General features: G+C 28.7%; 1 protein-coding gene across 1 annotated transcript; it reads left to right on the plus strand.

Annotated features, from left to right (window-relative positions):
- Positions 1 to 13,310: 13,310 nt before the first annotated feature.
- On the plus strand, positions 13,311 to 13,994 carry LOC123204082 (probable calcium-binding protein CML13). Its single transcript, XM_044620628.1, has one exon. The coding sequence runs from the start codon at positions 13,375 to 13,377 to the stop codon at positions 13,816 to 13,818; it is 444 nt and encodes a 147-aa protein (XP_044476563.1). The 5' UTR covers positions 13,311 to 13,374; the 3' UTR covers positions 13,819 to 13,994.
- The last annotated feature ends 10,629 nt before the right edge of the window (positions 13,995 to 24,623 follow it).

The following is a 24,623-nucleotide window of genomic DNA, read 5'->3' on the forward strand; positions in this document are numbered from 1 at the left end:
TATTAAAAAAGAAGTTTATTTTTATGCTAAATAATTAATAAAAAAAGAATTGTGATAAAATCAAAATTATCTTGATAATTTTTAAATACCTAAATAGAGTTAATAATCGATTAGCTCTTACATTTTTTAATACATCATTATTGGTAATAAAATATTACCAAAATCTTTAAAACTTGTCAAATCAAACAAAGTAATATCAAAAATCAAAGATAGAATATCAGAATAATCTTTGAAAACTATCAAACAAATACTCTTTTAAAATAATTAAATGAAGCCATCAATTTGAAGGGTACAATATTGAGGAAAAATATGCATCAAATTGTTCTGGTTAGCAAATTATGTGTAATGTTATACGTATTAACTTTTAAGTATACAAATACATCACATAATATGTCATTATATAATTTAATATTATTTTATTTTTATTTTAAAATCATTCAATTATTTAGTGACACACATCAAATATATATCTATTTATATATTTAAAATAAATACATATAAATATAATGACAAATATTAAATTGAAACTGTTAAAGAGAAGAGGTGACAGCAAACTGGCCTATAATATTGAATAAAAATTTGTGATAATTTTTTAAAATAATATTAATAATAAATAAGAATAATAACTTATTGCATAAAGATAAAGACAACATTGATATGCATTTTAAAAAGAAAAAGAAAAGACTATGTGGATCCTCAATCATAATCCACAAGAAAGTTGGCAGCCCGCTTTATCGAATTCGAACAGGGGAGCGGGAGTCGTTGCTATAGTTGCCATTTGCCACTACCTTATGAACATCATTTTCACTACCTAAAAAGATGCCAACCACTCATCACCTTAATTAATCTAACAATATATTTTAAGTATATAATATTGGACATTAATCACAACATCTATATATATATATTTTTTTTTATGGAAGATGAGACTAACTTTCTGTCATTGATAGTGATGATTTGATACAGAATAAACGGTTGAAACTTTCTTAGGATGTAAAGTCATTTAGGTAATACAAATTTCAACCCAAATGACCTATGACTCACTCCTAAATTTATTGTCTAGAGAATTTTTGTTTTAACAACTTAAATGCATGTCAACATTGTCGGTGTCATTGAATGGCTAGAGAGAATTATGAACAACTTAATCTGTATTATTGTTATATTAATTGTTTTAATAGCAATTACAAGGAATTATTATTATTATGAGAGATAAATTAAAATATAAAGATGATTTGTTATTGTGTGATCGGATAATTTAAATTAAAAATAAAATAATATTATATTTTATTATATATTGGAAACCGTATTCACATGGCATTTATTTTAATCCAAATGGGAAAGAGGGTTAGTGGCAAGAAAAGAGAAATATTTTAAAGAGATGAAGTGATGTCACTTCATTGAAATGTGATGGTGCTTCTTTGTCAAAAATCTCCCCACCTTTCCCGACAAGATTGCGGTGAAAAATCAAAGTATGGTGATTTAATTTCTACGTACCAAAACAAATTCTTGTATGAAATACAGAAAGCAACTGCAAATTTTAAATTTTGTTTTTTCTTTTTCAACAAACTTTTTACTCAACATCTTTTAAATTTCTAGAAAATGAACAAAAAAGAATATACTATCATCGGAATTCAACAATATTATACTTTCACAGAAAGAATTAACTTTCTCTCGATCAAATAATTAGATATAGTTATACGATATAATTCTTTAGTTAGTAATTAAGGATACAATCATTTTAGTTTTATAAGAAACATATTTTAATATTATTGGATTTATGATACTGGACTAAAATAATATTAATTATACAATTAAAGTGACGATCTGATTTGAGTGGATTTCTTGTTATAATAAAAAAAATTAATTTAAAATAAAAGGTGTTTTGCATTTAACAAAGTTACTATATACAAAGTTGTAATAAAGTAAACAACCCTTTGTTTGATCCTTTATTTCTATGTTACACTTTTACAAGACCAAAGTGTCAATCTATTAATCCTCTCATCAATAGATCACTTACTTTCACTGCTAATAATCATCGTTCATCACTTTGCTTTTTCTTTCCTTCCTGGTCTCAAGGGGAAAGTTTGATTAGCTTTCACCTTTATCCTTCATTTTGCCAGATCTTCAGAAAGAAAGTGAAATCTACTGTTAGTTGTATTTTACAATATTACCCTATTAGAAGTTGAATTTGTCTCACATAAGTTATTGAGGTGTTGTTTATATAAAGTTGGGCACTATCGTCATTTGTGTAACAGAAAGAATATTTATTATATGGATGACCAGAGTTAAGCATTTACAAATAATTATGAGTTGTATACCATAGCCATGGGCGTTACACATGTCATTGTTAATAATGTGATTCATATTCGAAAAATTGTTTATTTAAAGTTTTAGGATTGATGAACAGGAGTTCCATCGTAAATGAACAAGTGTTCAAGATGATGAAATTGCAGAAGGTTGTCTCAAAAAAGGAATGACTATTGCAAGTATCATAGAAGAGTAGAACAATTGTTCTAGAGAATTTCTTGTAACCCGTTCTAGAAATACATTAGTCATTCTAAGGAGAAATGAGTTGTTTCAATGGTTAATATAAGCATGATGATTTATTGGAAAAAGATGAGAAGAGGATCAAGCTCATTTCATGTTGAACAAGCAAGGTTGAAGTGCAAAATCAACATTCGATTCGGATGAGATTGGGAAGTTTAAGTTAGGGTATTATTTTGTATTTCAAGTTTCTCTATATAAGAAAACCCTTACTTTCTAATATATACATCAATCACTATGTTTGGCTTTAGAGTACCAAATCCAATAGAAAGTTACAATGGATTGATGAAAGATTTACCACTCTCAGGTATGAGAGAATATACTCAAAACCATTTGATGTATGACAACAACCAAATAAATCGATAACTACAATATGAGACTAAGTTATCGCTTAATCCAATATTATCCGATCATTACTGCAAAAATCAAATACAATCAATCAAGGGTATTCTAAGATAGACATTACTTTAATATCTTAACTTTGATAAGATATTCGTTAATAAAAGGATTTTATTGCATGGTATTTAAATTGTTGACAAGTTCCTACATTTTACTGATTTTTTATCATTTTGGTAGTCATGATATCTTGCTAGAGGTCGATCTTGGTTTGTAAATAGATGATTGACTAATTGTAGATCCATCATGAATTTGTTTACAACTAGCATGACAAAGAAACTATAAGTTACACATAATAGGGGTTAAATACACAAATTGGAAGTTGTAGGTTAAATAGAGTGAATCATGTTCGCTTTTTGGAAAGATGGTTTTGAGCTCTTTGAGATTACAAGATTAAATGAGATTAATCGTACTTCAAGGGCTAACTTAATATAATCCAACAATAAAGAGATTGAAATGATATTGTATAAAGTTGACTAGGGTTTGATTAGATATGATATTATCTAGTTGATATGCAACTATTCCAATTATGGAATTGCTATATTGAAAAAGGAATGATAATTTCACCTTATGGAATGACCAATCCATCATGATTATAAAATCACACTTTTCTTGCACCAATTGCAAATTCATTCATAAGACACATTACTCTAATTCTCTCTCAATCTAATCTCTAACTTTAGTAGTCCTAGTAGATATTCAATGCATCTTCAAAGCTTCCACTCACTTTTATGGAATTATCCATTGTTGCGTGTGATTACCAAGGAATTGTTCCATGCTTAAATGGATAGTAAAAGGCAAGTGAAGATCCCTTTTAAGTGAAGGGTCGCTAACAAGAGTAAGTATTACAAACATCTATTTATTTGTTTTGAAATGCATCATATACTCTAATATTTTGATCTTGGTTAGATTTTAATGAATATCAAATTTTATTCTATATTTTTTTTTTTGTGTTTGATGTTTCGATCTCGTGATCACTTAACATTAGTATCTCATAGAATGAGGTAGTCTCTATGTTTCTACAAATGGTATCCATGAGTCACCACTATAGTCTTAGGTTTTGGAAATTGGGTTTTCCTTCTCTTTTCAAGGTCTTAAGTTTTGGAAATTAGGTTTGAGCAAATAGTATTTCCTTGAAGGACATTCACTCTATGCATTTTGGAATTGTAACTATTGGGTTATGTTTGACCACCCTCATTGAAAAGACTTGATAGACATTTAGGTGGTCATTGAAGCTTAACCTACAAATTTGATAAGTAGAGCGACTTAGTCTATTTAATTTAGTTACAACACCAATGCATAGAGATGATGAGTAGATAGTATTTTGTAGACAAAAGACTTGCTCTACATGTCAAGACATGGTATCCATTAATTGTTGTTTTGACCTATAAGCTCGATGATTCATAGTTAGATGAGGGGGCATTGTATAGTGGCAATGCATAGATAGTATTTACTCAAAATGAGTCTTACTTTACACTTTGAGAGATATTATCTACTAAAGTATGTTTGGTCACCTTCTCTAGAGTGACATAACGAGCATTCAAGTGGTTATGTATGTTAAAGTGGTTGTTCTAAAGTTAATTATTGCATATGTGTAATTATAATTGTAATAAGTTCTTATTAACAAAATGGTTTTTCTTCATCACATCTCTTTTACTTTAAAATTAGATGAATGTCCTTAGGGTGGTTGAATTATAATGAGCAGATCAATACACGTCAATTGATCGTAAAAACTCTATGTTTATATATGATGACAATTTTTTAAATGTTCATAGTCCTAATATTATCTTGACCAATGGCACATGTAATATGGTTAAAAGTGGTGCAAATCTAACGCATAAAAGCTATTTGCCAACTGCAAAACATTCATGCCTTTAAACTCAATCCATCTTTGTTGTGGCAAAAAGTTTCATAGTTTAGTCTAGTCAAACCCATCATCATTGGTCACTCAGTTTTCTCCAATTTGAAGAGTACCATTGTTAATAATGTTTCATGTATAACTTAAGTCTATACATGCACACTTAAGCATGTAATGTAAAACATAAAGTACATGTCAGTACATGTCCTTATCTAATGTCAACCCCTTCAAGCTCAAGAAAAACCTCAAATGGCTAATAATCCTAGAGGGGTTGAATAGGATTATTTAAAAACTTTTGACCAAATAAAAACTTTTAAGCAAATTTATAATCATACACCACTAAACAAATAAATTGAACAATATATCTAAACAATTAGGAACACATTATATTCAAGGACTAATCAAAACATGCAACACTTATGTAAACATAAAGTAAAGAGAGTAAAGAAAGGACATGCTTAATAATTTTTAATGGTTTGGAGCTTTCTCTTTCAAGCCTCTTACATCTACCTTTTCAGGCAATCCATTTGAAGTTCCATTAGTAAAAAATCCCCTCTTTACAATAGTTATTCGAGATTTCACTCTTATTCACTAGTTGATTTGAGATTACGCCTAACTTAATAGTTATCTAAGATTTCACTCATCATAATAGTTATTTGGGATTTTGTCCAAGTGTTTGAATATAAAAAATAATGATTGTGAATGTCTCTACAAGACTGATACAAGAAAATGAGCACAAATGTATTTCTCAAGAATTTGAGTTATAAGGTTGTGTGAGAGGAATTGTAGAAGAAAATAGTATAAGTTTTTTACATCATAGTCTCTAACCTATTCCCTAATAAAGACTCTTTAATTTATAGTCTCGAATGACTGGAATAGCTCAAATGACTGTTGGTTGAGATAATGTATCTGTTGAGCTTTGAATATAATGTTTTGGCCTTAAAAACACGATGGGATGGACGTCTTCTTACACATTTGGACTTTGGCAACTTTGAATCAGACGTCTAACTATCAAATTTTTGAAATACGCCACTCTAGGGATGAGCATCCATTTTTCTAAGATAGATGTCCTTCTTTATACCTTCAGAATTCAATTTTAAAATGCTTTAAATATGAAAGGACGAGTAAGGGACTGATAGAGGAATTGACATCCCGAGCAAGAGAATGGATGTCCCAGGCATAGGGATAGGCGTCCTTGTTCATTTAGCAAAAATTTTCGAGAGCTACAAACTTTCAATGACGACATAGGACAAGCAAAGAAACCAATGTCTCACATTTGGGGATGAACATCCTATATCTGAAAAGTTGAAAATATAAATTTTATCCATCTTTCGGTCATAAGAATTTTATGTTATAAACTTAATTAGCTCATTAAATATAAATTAATAATTTTAAACTTAGTTTTGATATAATCAAAACACTTAGAAATCTAACAAATGTCAATTCCTTCAAGCCCAAAAGGGTTGACTCAATCATCTAGGGTCTTGCTCTTCATTTTTTGTCTTTTTGGTTCTTTAGGATGTAATTTTGCCTTTCCTCTTATCTTTAATTACAACATTTTCTATCCTCTTTCAATAATTTACTTCTAAACTAAATTACATCAATAATAGGAAATGTCAAGTTATATTCGATGAGAGTTGAGATGAGAAGAGGATTACAATAAGAAATTAGGAGAGGCTAGTCTTATATGCCTTAATATTACATTTAAAAACCTAATAAATAATGAATTAAAACAACCCATCGCTCTTAGGCTCATGTATCGAACACCATGATAAGCAAACATAACATATTATCACCCACACACAAAATCCGGTTTTAGTTAACTTAGCGTTATTTCACTTTGATTCTTAAATTTTGAGTCATTCAATTTTTAACCCTTATAGATTCAAAATGTAAATTTTGAATTTAATCTTGCAATAACACAAATTCGAGCAAACCATTTCTCAACCATGCATAACAATATATAGCAAAACATATTGAAATTATGCATCAATATAGATTAGGTTGATCATTTCACGTAACACCATGAAAAGACCAAAATTTCTTTACTTTTGAAATTCGGTTGACTAGTTTAGGTGAACTAGTTGATCAATTGGTGAATTAGTTAATCGAATTTTAGAATTCACTTCAAACTGATGGATTGGAAAATGCATGAAACGCCTTCCCATGGATCTTGGATGTCTCAAGAGACACTTTCAATCAATTATTGTGCAAATTTACCACGCAATAACATGAGATTTGAAGAATAGCCTTCAATCCATGAATAATCTAAATCAATAACTTTAACTATCAAACATAGGCAAAATCTTTAATAAAATCAAATTAAAATAACATTAATAAATTTTATATCAATCACCCAGTCATATCAAATCAATATAAAATGCGTTTATGATATAATATCAAATAATCAATATTTATGACTTGTATACCATTGTAGGGTTTTCCCATGCATTATAAAACAAAATTTAAATAAAATTGAAACACAATTGATTACAAAACACAAGCAATCCAGTCCTAGGGTTAATGTTTAATTATATATACAAAAAGAGAAAGTCATACAATTAAGAAAATAGCCATAAGAAGCATAAAACTTCTTAAAATAATTCACATTGACATAAACCTTTTGATGTTACACATTTCATTAAAGGAAAATACTTTATTACTTTTATCAATGATTTTTCATGTTATAACTTTGTCTTTTGCTGCATGGAAAATCTTAATTAGTAGATGTCTTAAAGCTATTTATAAATGAGTTTGAGAGGCAACTTGATAGAAAAGTAAAAATCATTAGATCTAATAAGGGTGGAGAATATTATGGAAGATATAATGAATTGTGACAAAATCATAGTCTATTAGCTAAGTTCTTAGAAAAACGTGACATATGTGCTCAATACACAATGTTTGATATACTACAATAAAATTGTGTTACAAAAATATATATCGTATCTTGATGGATATGGTTAGAAGTATGATAAGTATTTCATCTTTACTCTTATTATTATGGATGTATGTACTAAAAACTGTGATATATTTATAAAATAAGTTTTCTAGTAAGGCAACTTCAAAGACTCATTTTGAGTTGTGGGTTGGAAGAAAACCTAGCTTAAGACACCTGCATGTTTGGAATTGCCTAACATAAATAAAGATTTATAATTCATACGAAAATAAACTAGACTTAAGAACAACTAATAGTTTCTTTATTGGTTATCTAGAAAAAATCAAAATGATATAGATTTTACTATCCTAACCATATAATGAGAATAGTGAAAATTGGGAATGCTAGATTCATAAAAAATGATGATACTTGAGAGAATGTGATGCTATGCAAAGTGGAAATCCAAAAAGTTAATATACAATCTTATTAACTTACAACTTCCACTCATGTTGTTCCTTTAGTTGTAGATAGACATGTCAATTGGCTGGGTTAAATGGAGGCCCGACCCAAAGCGCGAAAAAAAAGCTCGACATAAGAAGACCTGACCCGACACTGTAGGGTCTCAGGTTAGGCCCATGGGCCTATTAGACTAGGTTTAGGGCTTTAATATTAAGTCATAGGCTGACTCGGTCTGGCCCGGTACTATATATAAAAAATAAAAAATATATATTTTTTTTAACTTCAGCCTTGGAGAAGCAAAGCTTCTACCTTGTGGCTGAAGCAAGCTTCTGCCAAGGTAGAGGAAAAAATGGCAGAAGTCGTTGGCCTCTATTTAATTTTTTTGAATTTATTTATTTTTTTAGATAAATCCATTCTATTTTCCTTCATTTTCACTTTTATTTACAAATATTTTAATATTTTAATCTCAATTATTTCATTATATTTTCAATTTCATTTTCTCTCATTAACTCTCTTTAAAAAAATATCTGAATTCGTAAATAATAATTCTTTATATTTATAATTTCATTTTTATTTTAATTTTATCATTACAAAATATTATAAAATATCTGAATTTGTAAATAATAATTCTTTATCTTTGAAGAATTCAGAGATTTAGATATAGAAGATGAGTAGATAAATGTTATATAATAAATATATTTTATTTATGTTTTATAATTTATACAATATGTAAATTAATTTATCTATACTATGTTATCAATTTATAATATTTTTCATCATATAATTACGGTATTTTTCCATCACAAATGAGAGATTATAAATAAAATATTCAAGATACTGTTCTCAGTTTTAATAATTGAAAAATAATTTGTGTTTAAAAATTTTAATTAAATTTTTTAAAAAAAATTTGATTGAATAGGCCAGCCCGACCCAACACGATTAAAGTCGGACCCAATTAAGGCCTGACCCGACCCAATTAAGGCCCATTATTATATGAACTGGGCCTTAGGTCTTTATATATCAATGGGTCAGCCTAGCCCGAAGGCCTATTATTGTTTGGGCCTTGGGCCTGGCCTGACCCATTAGCCCAATGGGTCGAGCCAGAACTGGCCTAGCCTAGCCCAACCCAACCTATTGACACCACTGGTTGTAGAACATTCAAGCAATACACAAGAACAATAAATAAATGAACAACCACCACTCCCTAATGTAGTTATCTTCAATAAATCTTTAATAGTTGAACCACAAGAAGTAGCATTAAGAAGATCTCAATGAGAAAGGAGACCAACCTTTTCAGATGCATATATGGTTTATCTATAAGAATCTAATTATGATTTGGGAATTAACAAATATCTAGTTTCGTTTCACAATCCATAGAAAGTGTCAATTCTAACAAGTGGTTAGAAGTTATAAAATAAGAGTTAAATTCAATGTTATTCAATGAAATCTACGACCTTGTAGTATTACTTGAATGTTGTAAAACTGCAAATGCTACTCAAAAAGTAATATTAAAAGATACAATGCTAGACTTGTTGCCAAAGAGTTTACTAAAAAAGATGACATCGATTACAAATAAACCTTTTCTCCAAAGGATTTGTTTAGAGTCATCATAGCAATGGTTGCTCATTATTATTTGGAGTTACACTAGATAAATGTGAAATCGCTTTTCTCAATGGAGACTTAGAGAAAAAGGTCTTTATGGAACAACTAGGAGATTTCATAGTTGAAAGGAACACATGGTGTGTAAACTTAATGAGTCAATATATGGACTTAAGTAAGTTTCCATATAGTGGTACCTCAATTTTAGTAATGTTATTACCTTTTTTGGTTTTAAAGAAAACATTGTTGATTAATGTATATATCAGAAGTTCAATGGAATTAAAATTATGTTTCTAATATGTTGAAGATATTTTGTTGGCCATGAATGATTTTGGTATGATGTATGAAATCAAAATGTTTCTCTTTAGGAATTTTGAAATGAAAGATATGGATGTAAGATCCTATATAATAGGAATAGATATATTCTATAATAGGTCACAATGATTGTTAGGATTGTCTCAAAAAGGATACATTAACAAAATTTTAAAGAGATTTCAAATAGATAAATGCTTTGCTAGTGTTGCCCCTATTCAGAAAAGGGATAAATTCAACCTTATGTAGTACCTAAGAAATGAATTGGAATACACTCAGTTGAAATGAATTCCTTATGCATCACTTGTCAAGAGATTAATGCATGGTCAAACTTGTATAAGACCAAACATCAATTTTGTTGTCAGTATGTTAGGTAGGTAACAAAGTATTATAGGAATTAACTATTGGAAAACTAAAAAGAAAGTACTGAGATACTTACAAAAAATGAAGGATTATATGTTCACTTATATGAGATATGATGATATTGAGGTTATAGGTTATCTAGATTCAAATTTTGTTGAACGTGTAGATATTAAAAATTCCACATTTGGATATATGTTCTTATTAGTGGGTGGAGTGGTTTTGTGGAAAAATGTGAAGCAACATGTTATTGTTGCTTCCATTATGGAGGTTGAATTTGTGCCATGCTTTGAGGCCACAATTCAAGAATTATGGTTGCGAAATTTTATTTCAAGGCTTGGGACTATCAACATTATTATTAGGCAACTAAAAATTCATTGTGATAATGCTGCAACAATTTTCTTCTTCAAAAAGGACAAACATTTTGGAAGTTCTAAGCATATGAAATTTAAATATTTTATTGTTAAGGAAGAAGTTTAGAAACAAACAGTATCAATTAAATATATTAGCACCAACCTTATGATTGTGAATCCATTAACTAGATGATTGTTACCTTAGACATTTAATGAACATATCAAAAGAATAGACATTACTTGTAATGATTTATGATGTATTGTGTTCTTATGTGATTGACACTCTATAATTTTGCATGTATTGTTTCTATATATATCTATGTGTGTGTGTTTAATAATGTTATTGCTTATGTTGTTGTGCATATATATAATAGAATGGATATTTTATGAGAATGTTAATAAGATACGTATTTAATAAATATATTATCATTGAACCATTAGGATATTCTTTATTACAAGTCATTTTAAGTATAAGACTCACATAGTGATACATAGAGAGAACTATGTTGATTTGATGACATATGACGGCTATGATTTTTATAGGTTCTTCTTTTTTTTTTGGCTTGTTGATGACTAATGTTTGACTAATTTAACAAAGACTTTAGTTTTATTTCATGAATTATATTTTATTATTAAACTATAAATTGTTTATTGATACTATGAACCCAATACAAGAATGTAATATTATATTTTCATTAGTGTGGTCCATGTGTAATTAATATAAAATAAAGTTTAATAATAAATTATAGGCTAAAGTATTATTAGGCAATATAAAATGGTTTATATAATATAGTACATTTTTGATGGAATATAATTGATATTTTCCTTATAACTATATAAGATTGATCTTTTCCCTATCCATTATGTGATTAAAAATATAACTCATCATCAGTTATATTTGTAATTAACGTTTATGGGTGAACGGAGAAAGATTAGGTTTTATTCCATATTCAAGGCTTTGTACTTCAACAATTAACCCAAAATCCTTTATTAAATCACCCATGCAATTATATATGTTTTAATTCAATTAATCTATGATAATTATGTATTCAAGTTTCTTGGCAATCGAGTTAGACAAGTTTAATGTTAGTAGAATTCAAGAACATGCTTAAACAAATTTTAGATATTCATATTGATTTGATGCATATTAAAAAATATATAATATTTTGCATCTTTATATAAATCTATATATGAATGATTATTGAATTACATTATTTGGTATTATTGTAATTGATTACCTGCCCTAATTTTGATGATACAACTTACATATAATGCATTATACATAAGTCACATATAATACATTTCGGTTAAATAGGACACTATGTACCAAAATACATATAATGGTTCACCACAAAGTTAGGACATTGTATATTTAATCTAGGATTAAGACTCACCGTACTAATTAAATATACAGTGCCCTAATTTTTTTTTTTTTAATAATGAGAAACTCTCATTTAGTCGGATATTTTCTTCAGGGTTATGTCTATCACATCAAGCAAGTGAAACTTTGGGTTTAGTAACCAATCTCATAATTATTGTATCAAGTTAATCAAAGCTTAATCTTGATATGAGCTCATCGAGTTTTACACCTAAAACCTCGTAATCAAACTAACGCCACTCAACCTACCCTTAAGTATTAGTGTCCTAACTTTGTGGTGAACCTTTTTAGGTGTATTTGATTCAAGTAATGTTTTATTATCAAGTATGAAAGATTACTATAAAGATAAATTACTTTAAAGATTACTTTATATAAATTAATACTATATTAGATAAAAATTTATAAGTATAAAAATTATTGTATTTGATTGAAGTTAATAAAAAAAATAAAAAAATATTATTTTATTTAAATGTGTTTAGGTATAATGATTTTAATATATATTTATGTTATTTATTATATTAATTAAAATTAAGAGTATTTTATTTCTAAAAAAATTTATAAAGAAGGATAAAATTATAATAAAATCAAGAGAATTTTAAAAATGTTGTAATATGTAAAGTAAAAGTAGTAATAAAATTAATATCACTATTGATAATAAAAAAATACTGTAATTTTTTAAATATTTTAATAAATAAAGATAAAATTATAAGAAAATTAAGAATTTTAAATTTTTTAATATTTCAGATAAAAATAAATAATTAAATTATTATTTATATTATTTATTATATTATCATTAATAATAAAAAATTATTATATTAATAAATTAAATAATATAATATAATATAAATAATAAAAAAATATTATTCGATAAACTGCATGTAAACTCCTCGAACTGGTGGTGATAGTGACATAGATTATAAGATGAATTTGGTACCTCTTGAGGAATTTCTTTTTCGCCATAATGAAGCTGTCGGTGTCTAGTCACGCGAAGCATAAATTTGTGAACACACGCGCGGCTCTCATCCCACACAGAATAATTAATTGACAAATCACAATTGAGTCGACCAGTTCATCCTCCAATAAAGCGTTGTCCTTCTTACTTAATCAAACCTTTAAACGACATCGTATCCTCGAAAACTAAAGCAAAATTCTAGCCACTGGCAATTACATATATATACAACTTGAAAATCAATTCATTATTCATCCTCTCTAAGGAGCTCAAAAACCCGAACCGAGGAAAATGGGCAAGGATCTGAGCGACGACCAGGTCTCGTCGATGAAGGAGGCTTTTACATTATTCGACACTGACGGTGACGGCAAGATCGCGCCATCAGAATTGGGGATCCTTATGCGATCACTCGGGGGAAACCCCACCCAAGCCCAACTGAAATCGATAATTTCTCAGGAAAAGCTTACGGCTCCATTTGATTTCTCCCGGTTCCTTGAACTGATGAAAAAGCACCTGAAAGTGGAGCCGTTCGATCGGCAGCTGCGTGATGCGTTCAAAGTGCTGGATAAGGAATCAACTGGGTTTGTCTCTGTGGCGGATCTGCGGCATATTTTAACTTCTATTGGGGAGAAGCTGGAGCCCTCCGAGTTCGATGAGTGGATCCGGGAAGTCAATGTCGGGTCGGATGGTAAAATCCGGTATGAAGAATTTATTGCCAGGATGGTCGCTAAGTGAATTGATGGTTTTTTTCAAGAAATGAAACAAAAAATGGTGTTTTTTGATTATTAAAGTTCCGTGGAATTATTTCGTGTATTTTCTTTTTTTTTGTATTGGGTTAGAGTTTGATTGAAATCAATGTGACGAATGTTGTTGTTTCTTGAATTGTTGAATTATTGCTAACTTTCTTTTTACCGTTTCTGAATCGAATTATAATGTATAATGTGTAGCTATGTTACCTAGGTATTGATCTTGGATTTTTCATAATTGAATTAGTCAAGTAATGCCAAGTTTCTGTTCAGTTTTGAAAACTTGTTGCTATCTTTGGATCTTTTAGAATATGAGATTTTCAGGAATTTGGATTGGCTTCATTTTTATGTGGGAATCCGAAAATTCATTCTGTTTTGCAAGAGTAATGTGATTTAATGTGTGTTGTTCTGACTGGTAATACGATGAATGTATAAAGGAAATATAAATAATTTTATGGTGTTTGCTTGAAGTGTTAATGAAATATGTTTATTTGTGAGAATTCAATTTCCTGAAAAAAAGCCAGAAATTTGTATGCTCTCTTTCGGTCCCAAATGTCAAGAGATCTATGAATAGTAGACCTTCATGTTTTTGCAGAATTATTGATGGTTTACAATCATAACATTGGTTTGTCAACAAATGATAGGGATGAAGTAGCTTGAACAATTCTTTAAGTAGAAGGCTGTTTCCAGTTCTTTATGTGATATTTTTTCTTTATTTGTTTCTTCTGCATCTTCAAAGGTTTTAATGTCATATGGCATCTAGTCTTTTATCTTATCTTGTACTCAAAACATTTCTTGTATGCTTGATCCAGGCCTATCATAATTGATTCATGTCTCCTGATTCTGAGGTGGAAGGAGAGGTCTGTTTTGTAGTTTTTGTTGGTTTTTGTGTTTTGTTTTAAAATTTAGGCCAAAGAACTTATTCCCGCCCAAAGTTCATTGCATTCCCAATTGATATCCCTTAACTATTGAAAACTCAAACATTCACCCGTAAATGGTCAAAATTAACGGTACCTGTTATTATTATCTATTTTCCTCTTAGGTTTACAAAACTAATAATTTTTCTTAAGGATTGAACTTTGAACTGTTACCTTTTTCCCTCTAGGTTTTTTTCTTTTCTCCCTCGTCCGGTGACAAAGATGAGGAGAAGGCGCTGAAAAAGGAGAACAAAAGGGGAGGGAGAGAAAACTGGTTAATGACAACACTGGAAAAAAGGGAGGAAGAAAAGAAAAAAACCAAGGGGAGAAAATGTAATATTTCAAAGTTTAATCTTGAGATAAAATTGTTAGTTTTCTAAATCTAGGGGAGAATGAATAACATTTATAATTTTTTATATTAAATAACGATTTTACCCTTAAAACCTAACTAATGTTATTAATTTTAACCGTCCATGAGTGGGTGTTTGAGTTTTTAATAGTTAAGAGGTACTAATTTGAGAATTCAATAAACTTTGGGTGGGAATAAGTTCTCTGGCCTAAAATTTATGTTGGATTTTCTCTATGTTCCCATTCTAAGGCAGCATATTTCTGCACACTTGTTAGAAAGTTTTCCTGTCGTTTCTATTGTTTTGCATGATGATATTCTGCAAACGCATTGGTATAAGCTTTAGCATTCTTCTCGCTCTTCCATGTCTAATTTTGATTTAACCAGTCATAAAGCAATTCTTGTGCCTTAATGCCCAAGGAAGATTGATTGGTAAAAGAAAGAGATTTTTGACAAAAACAAGGGTTTAAATATTTTTAGTAATATTTCAAAATTAAACTTTGATATATTTTTACGGGGTTGAATAGCTAATTTATAGATTAGCTTTTGCTTTGAGACAATCTAGTCTTGAGTAAACATATCTTTCCGCATCACTTTTTGGAAAAGTACAATGTCATCCCTGAGATATCGTAAGTGTTTTTGTTTATTATTTTTTTAATCGAAAGTTCATTATTGGAGACGATTTTTTAAAACCGACACATTCACATGGTTTGGTAACTAAAGCAGACCCACTCGCATGGAGATGTGTTTCATGTTGTTCATTTTTCCATCTGTATCCATTTTATTTTTGAATAATATTATATATATATATTTTCGATATTTAATTGAGGTACATAAATGGTATATAATTATATAATTAAATATTATTTTATTTATAATTTAAAATTATTTAATTATACAATAACATTTTACCTATATTCAAATTGCATGCAAAAAATATATATACTTGTTTATTTATTATTTATATGCAACAACTATTATGACATGTGATTGGATTGGAGTTAATGAATTCTAGTTATGTTTTTTAATCAGTTTTAAATTTCTGATTCTATCCATTAGTTAAAAATTAAGTTTTTTTTTCTTTTATTCTCGTTATTAAAAAATATATTAAATTATTTTAAAAAATAAATTCGTTTAATAACTAATTTCTTCGTGATCTTACATCTAAAAAATATATAATGTTTAAAATATTAAACATTAAATCGCAATTCCCTGCTCAAAACTCAAAATATACTTTTAAATAATTGCCTTCCTATTGAAATTAATCTTTGATCATATGTTATTTTTTTTAAATTATAAATAATTTTCTCTTGTTTTGTTTGTATATTTTAACGTATTACACCAAACTAGATTAAATTTTATCATATTAAATTGTACAAAACAGAAGTAGAGTGGAATAATAAGTTTGATATTGTTACGTATTTAATGCAACATTGGATTTAAATTTATAATTAATTAATTATTTAAATAAAAATATAATTATGTAAATATTAATTATTGAAATATTTAAGATTTTAACTAAATAATAATTAATCTTTCCATATGAAATTTTTGAAAGCTTAAAAAACAGAAATGACCTCTCAACAATTTCTCCGATTTTAAATGTATTATATAATTATTTTGCAAAGAAAAAACCCAAGTAGTGTGAATCTACTTTTAGAATTAATAAAATTATATATATACACTTTTAATAAATAATTTATATACACAAATGATGTATTATTGTATGATTTAATGATTTTGAATTAAAGACAAAATAACACTCAATCAGATAATAATATATTGTTTATATATTTAAATTATGTACAAAACATATATACAAATAGCATTGCCCATTCTTAATATATTATAGTCTTATTATGGTTTAATACACCCTAAAATTTATTATTTTACATTACTGGTATTTATGTAAAATTATGTTAGACCTCATAACATTAAAATATTAATTTATTGTCAAAATTTTCATACTGGTGTTAAAATTTTGAGAAATTAAAGTAAATACCCATTTTGGCTCTCTTTAAGTAAAAATACCCACTTTTTCTATTCCTAAGTGAAAATACCCAATTTTCAAACTTCTAAGCAAAAATGCCCTAAATATTTTTTAAATATCAAAACTACCCTTCACTAATTCTATATAAATTCTCATTTACATACATTTCTCATATAATTTAAACACACTCTCACTTTCATTTTTACTCAATATTTGATATTTTGAATTCATTCAAAAGAAAAAAATTTGTATTTCTAAATTTGAATTGAAAGAAATCAATTCATGAGAAAATAGTATTTGTACGAATCTTAACTTAAAACTTAATTTTATTTGTTAAATCTAATTCATACGTTATGTAAAGGGGGCATTTGAATATTTGATAATAATTTAGGGGTTAAACAAAATATTAGAAAAATATGAAAACATTTTGATATTAAACAATATATGAAAGTTTTAAATGGAATGTTAAAAAAATATTAGAGTATTTTGATACAAGTTAACTTATGAAGATATTAAATGAAATGCTAGATGGAGGTTAAAATTTTTTTGATAAATATGGGGGCATTATGATTTTAAACATTGTAAGAAAGTTTTAAAAGAAATGTTAGAAATATATAAATGTATTTCGATACAAGATAACATATAAGAGTGTTAAATGAAATGTTAATAATTATAGGGGTTAAATGAAATCTTGCAATTTTCGTCCTCCTTCGGGTTCCCTTATATGTCCCCTAGCATACCTATTGTTTAAAAACTCGCATTTACCCCCCTCTCTTATGTCATCGATTCAACTCGGAGGATATTTCCCAAACCCGGGAATCCCTAGGTTTGTCAAAATCTCCTAGGTTATATTTCAGTTTGAAATTCGGTTGATTTTTTGACCAAAATTGCAATTTCTAGCTACCATTTCAATCAAAAAAATGATTATACTCTAAGTTAAACATAATAGCCCTAAACTAATTCATCCAAAAGAACCAATAATCAAGCCACAAAATTAATTGTTCAAATCATAAAACCCTAAACTACAAAGGTCCCAAATGTTACTCTAATTTATCAAATCTAAACATAAAAATGATTCAAACAAGATAAGAGATGATTTACTTACTTTCTTAGTCATTTTTGTTGTTGAAAATGGTCAAAAATTCGATCAAAATGTCGAAGTTGCCACGCCATGGGAGAGTTGTGGAGGTGTCCGTGGGAATTTCAAGTTTTTACATAGTGTCGTGGGAAAAATGTGGGTGAGGAATTGATTTTTTTGGGTTTATATATGGAGGTATTTCGGTAATTTTAGAGAAAGAAGACATTTTTGCTTAAGTCCAATAAAATGGGGTAATTTTTTAAACCCCTAATGTTTAGGGTGTTTGCTTTAATTTCCCTAAAATTTTCATTAGTTTTCATAATTGGTAATTTTTAAAAAAAATTTATTTCTCTTAAAAAAAGAAGTGTATCCAATGTTACTTTCTTAGAATTATCAAACTTTAGTTTACAATTTAAAATATGTTAGCCCCTGAGGTGTTTTGATATTAACAAAAATAAACACAAGGGAAATTTAGCAAAATACTACAAACTGGACTTGCCTATATATTTTTATTACACTTTTTATACACATAACAACTATACCGTAAATAGTGCACAGTTCCAAAAATATCCTTGTAATGAGAAAAGACTGAATATTGTACAACTATACTATTCACGCATGAAAAAAATTTTACGGTGATTCCCTTCTGCAAAGTAGAAGAATCCCTGCAAAAGCACATGACTATTCACCTTCCTCAAATAAATTAAAAAATATTATCCCTTTCCAAGCCTCCACCAAATATTTGAAGCCTCCATAGTGAAGAAGAAGAAGTAGCCAACGAGAAGGAGAACCAATGCCAATGACGAACACTCTATCCACTAATGCCGATGTGATCGAACTGTCTATCTGCCAACACTGTCATTTGAATCTAACCGATTATGGAAGAATGACATGACAAGTTTTGTAGGTCAGTGTTTTTTACTTCTATTTGTTTACTACAATTTTATTAATGTATTATAAATTTTGGTTTTTGGTGGTGGTGTATGAATAGATTTATATAAAAGGGGATTTTTGTTGTGTTGATGATACAGTTTGAGTGTGTAACAATTAATTTTAATTTGGTTTTCACTGATCTAAGGAGTTGATTTTGAAAAATTTTTGTGACCAATATTGAATACAAGTGGATAAATTTGGTTATTGTTATCTTTTGCAACGTCAATGAAAAGAGACCTAAGGTATTATTCTTTAAATGTGAAACATCAATATAAAAACAAGACGATAATATTGTTGAAATCCCCTTATCGAACAATCTAACTCCATGAAGAAAAATCGGAACTTATTCTCTATAGCAACATCAATATGTGTATAAGTTATTGGGTTCATTTTATTTTTTCATTAGTTTTCACAGCTAATTTTTTTTTTTAAATTTATCTTTTAAAAAAAATAGGTATTTCCTATGTTACTTTCTTAGAATTATTAAACTTTAGTTTACAACTTAAAATATGTTGGCCCATAAGGTATTTTGATGTTAACAAAAACATATACAAGGGAAATTAAAAAAAAAATCACAACCTAGGCTTGTTTATATATTTTTATCACACTTTTTATACACATAACAAATATACTTACTATAAGTAGTGCATAGTTTAAAAAATACCCTTGTAATGAGAAAAGATTGCACACCGTATGATTATATTGTTCATGCATGAAAAGAATTTTGCAAGCGATTCCCTTCTGCAAAGCAAAAGAATCCTTATAAAAGCACATGACTATTCACCTTCCCTAAATAAATTAAAAAATATTATCCATTTTCAAACCTCTACCAAATTAATTGAAAGATTTCTTTTCCTTCCCAAGCCTTCACCAAATATTTGAAGCCTTTACGATGAAGAAGAAGAAACAGCCGAAGAGAAGGAGAACTAACGCCAACAACGAATGCTTTATCCACCAACGCCGACAAGATCGAATGATCCATCCACCGATTCCATAATCTAAATCCAACCAATTATGAAACAATGGCACGCCGAGTTTTGCGGGTTAGTGTTTTTTATTTAGATTTGTTTGCTGCATTTTTGTTGATGTATTATAAATTTTGGTTTTTGGTGGTGGTGTATGAATAGATCTATATAAAAGAGGATTTTTATTGTGTTGATGATGTAGTTTGGGTGTGTGACAATTAATTTTGATTTGGTTTTCGTTGATCTGAAGAGTTAATTCTAAAAAAATTTTGTGATCAATACCGAATGCAAGCGGATAAATTTGGTTATTATCGTCTATTGCAATGACAATGAAAAGAGACCCAAGGTGCTTTCCTTTCAAACGTGAAGCATCAATTTAAATAATAAGACGACAATATTGTTGGAATCCTCTTATCGAACAACCTAACACCATGAAAAAAATTGGAACTTGTTCTCCACATCAACATCAATATGTGTAAAAGTTCCTAAGTTCTTTAGCTCCAAATTATGACAAGACTTAAGTAATAGCTTGAAAGACTCCTCAGAAGATCCTTGTAATGCATTTATATCATATATTTTCACACTCCACGCCTGTTTGTATGAAATATCCATCTTGTACCATGTCAGAGATAATTTCCTTTGATCGATAGATACGAATAACCACAAACTTGATTTAAAGAGAGTTCCCAATGATCTAACACCTAGTTGTTTATGATGTGACAATATTTGATCCTTTGGACAATTGTGTGCATTATCCATGCAATGTAACATCTAATAGTCTCCATCCTCCTCTGTTCTAGCTCATGCCCACCATTTGCATTGACGCTCAAAACTCCTAATTTGATAATGTTTTGTATTAGAGTAAACAAATTTCCATTGGAAGCATGTCTCTAAAGCGTATCTCTCAAATAAAGCTATTAATTTAGCTTTTGAATTGTAAAAACCTATTATTTTTAAACTGTTGTCTTTTTGTGTTTCCTAATTACTGATACTAATATTCTCAACATCCACTGTTGACTCAGAAACCTACTAGATTAGATTAGGATTATGAATATGACTTGTATATGCTCATATATGTATAGGGCTATGAAAGCTCGTACTAGACTTAGCCCCTTCATTAATCTGACTTCTTACAACGTCTTTGCTCGGTTCATAATCCATGTCATCATCATCATATAATCTTGGAAATTCTTCATCATAATCATCATCATTATTCTCAAGATTATAGTCTTTATTCATATCGTCATCATTATTACCATCACCATGATTCACACCATACTTCTAGAAAATTTATGATTCTGCCTAATAGTATGAACGATGATCCTTTCTTTCTGAGCGGTGATCTTTTCTTTTTGCCAGATGGACCTCTTCATCTAGTTGATTATCTCTTACTTCAATACGAGTCTCGATAACATAAAATTTTATCAATCCTCGTAAACTTCTTGCTTCCATCATCATATACTCAAGATCATCATCTTCAATCTCAATTGGATCCATTGATGCATCACTCATGATAAATATGTGGACATTTACCTAACTCTGATCAAATCTCAAATGATTGCATATTTTGCCTAAAAATCCTTCAAAATCAATATTTATGTTAATACAGATCGATCTTTTCTTCCCATTGACATATTTCACTATATTATTATTACTTGTAATCCAATTCCCTTTGAAATGAACAATAAATTTGGCCTTTTCCATTTTTACATGCTTGCGTTTGTCAAGCAAACATTCAAAGTTTTTGTTGAAAAATGAGTAAATGAGCTGTAGGTGATATCATCTACAAGTTGTAGGCAAGATCGCCCACTAGGCGATCTCGAAATAATGACAAGATCTTGCTTATAGCTAGGATCCCTATATTAATTTGTTCTTCCCAACATTTAGAAAAACAAACTTTAAATACCGTTTTCAGTAAATATCCACGTCCTATTTGACCTACCAATCAGTACTCTAACTCCTTTAACATACACATATACGATATTCAACAAACAAAATACAAAATAAATGTTATCATTTTTACAAATTCTCTAACTACATTACTTACTAAATTTTATGGTAAATCAACTACTTTGGTTTGGAACTATTACGCCAACAAATACAAAAGAAATGGCTATAGATCAACGCTAATTTTGATTAAGATGAATCATTGGTAGGATCTTTAAAAATATATTTTGTTTTTTTAGTGTTAAAAAAAATGTTTGTTACTTGTGTTTATAAAGATGAAGATATGGGTAGTTTTGATATTTAACTAACAAAATGATATAATTGTTTAATTCCAAAAAGTGTGGTAAAAATGTATAGATGGGTCCAAAAAGTGGTATTTTTTTTTATATGCCCAAATAGAATGTATTAATTTGTCCAAGGCAGAACTCATGTCATAAACAAAAGAACAATGCTATATATACACATTTTTTGTACACAATTTAGGTAAACAAATGATGTGTCTTAAGTGACGAAGTGTTATTTTGTCTTTACTTTAAAATCATCTAATCATATGATGATAAATCATCTGTGTATTCAAATTATATACAAAAAATGTGTATGCTTAGTTTTATTGTAAACAAAATAGATTAAGGCAAAAAAGTACAAGAAAAAATGTAGATGAACACTCATTTACCATATATGCATTCATGTTCTTAGACATATGACAACACATTCATAGACATGTATAACTAGTGAGCTTTGACCATGGAGGGCTTGGAAAAATTGGACATCTTTTGATATATTGATGAACAACCATTAATGCTTTATGTACAATCATTCATGCCTTTATATCTAGTCATTAACAAAGAAAGGAAATTGTTCACCTATGTCCCATTCATTTAAAAATGAGACAATATGGAAAGAAAGTCAACAAGTCACAAACATTGTTAATGTTTCATGCATGACCATTCACAAGTTATTTTCTCAACTGCGCATAAAATTTAGGAGTCTTTCAAGCTAACATTCATAGCTCAAAATTTTCAGAGAAAATCTTGATGAAGTAATAAACACTTATGCATGTTTGATGCATAGTCATTAACTTGTTTGGTGCTAAACAAGCTATTGATCATTGCGATGTTGATAGAGGTTGGTCTTGTTTGAAAACCAAATATCCTAGTTAGGAACGTTCATTCGTTCATATTGAACATCATTTGATAGTGCATTTCAATAAGAAAAACACTCCTTTCAAATGCCAACTGCTACAATCATATGTCCAACAACTATTTTGCAAATTCTAATATGAGAAGTCTATATAAACAAGCATTTTAAGTAGCAAGAAGGTTAGAAAATCAAATTAATAAAAAATACTTTTATTCGCAATCAAGCCTTCAAAAACACTCTCTTTGTACGTCTCTCAATTTCTTGATGGAATTTTGAACAAAGTTTTTTATAATTAGCCTTGTGAAGACATTATTGTACAAAAAAATCATATACAATATCTTTGTGAGTGAAATCTCGTATAATTGTTGTATTAGGCATAATTTTGGACAAACTAGTGTAGAGATTGGTTGACTTCTAGTGGAACTTCAAGTAGATTAACTTGAAGAAGTGGATGTCGGAGACTTGAAGAAGTGGACGTCGGAGGCTTGAGATGAAAAACTCTAAACCACTATAAATTCTTAGCATTCTCTTAGCTTTTCTACTTATTTTTACATATATTTGTTTGCTTGTAATATTTGCATTGTCTTTGTTTAAAAATTGTATTTTGTTATTAAATTTGATAAATCCTATTCACCTCATCTGTGATTAACTTTAGATATTAGAGTATTTCAATTGGTATTAGAGTTTGCAATTTAGGCCAAAAATAAAATAATTTATGGGATTTTAGATCAACATACAAAGAGTAATGTTATGTGTACATACTTTTAGTACATAATTTGGGTATATAAATGATGTGTCATCATATAATTAGACGTTACTTTATCTTTAATTTAAAATTATCATATCACATGATAACATATTATTTGTGTATCCAAATTATATATAAAAATATATATGCATAGTTTTATGGTTATATAAAATGGCTAGTTCATTTTCCTCCGTGTTTACTAAAGGTTAATACACCACTAGACGAACTTACTTTTGTGAAGTGAATCACACCCATTAAAAAATAGGATGAGACTCCACATTAGGTCCATAGATAATAAGCTATAGAAGATCATAGAACATAAAGGACAATTAACTCAAAGATAAAATAAACTACATTGATGAAGATGGAAATTTATTAAGTTTAAATGTCAAAACTATTAACATTCTTTTCCTGCTTTGGATTATACAAGATTCAATAGAGTTTTCAGTTGTGAAATGATGAAGGAAATGTGGACTTTGCTTCAAATGACTCACTAAGGCACTAATCAAGTTAGGGCGTTGGAAATTGAATTATTTTTTAGGGAGTCTAAACATTTTAAGAAGAAGTTAGGTGAGAATATTACCAACATGTACAAACACTTTTCCAACTTAGTAAATGATTTAAAGGGTTTGGGAAAGAGATTCAAAACCATTGAGTTAGTTAAAATTTAAAAAGGTATCAAGATTATCAGCATAGTCATGGAACATGAAGGTAACGACTATAAAGGAAT

The sequence above is a fragment of the Mangifera indica genome, chromosome 20 (assembly GCF_011075055.1).
Source record: "Mangifera indica cultivar Alphonso chromosome 20, CATAS_Mindica_2.1, whole genome shotgun sequence".
In the NCBI taxonomy this organism is placed as follows: domain Eukaryota; kingdom Viridiplantae; phylum Streptophyta; class Magnoliopsida; order Sapindales; family Anacardiaceae; genus Mangifera; species Mangifera indica.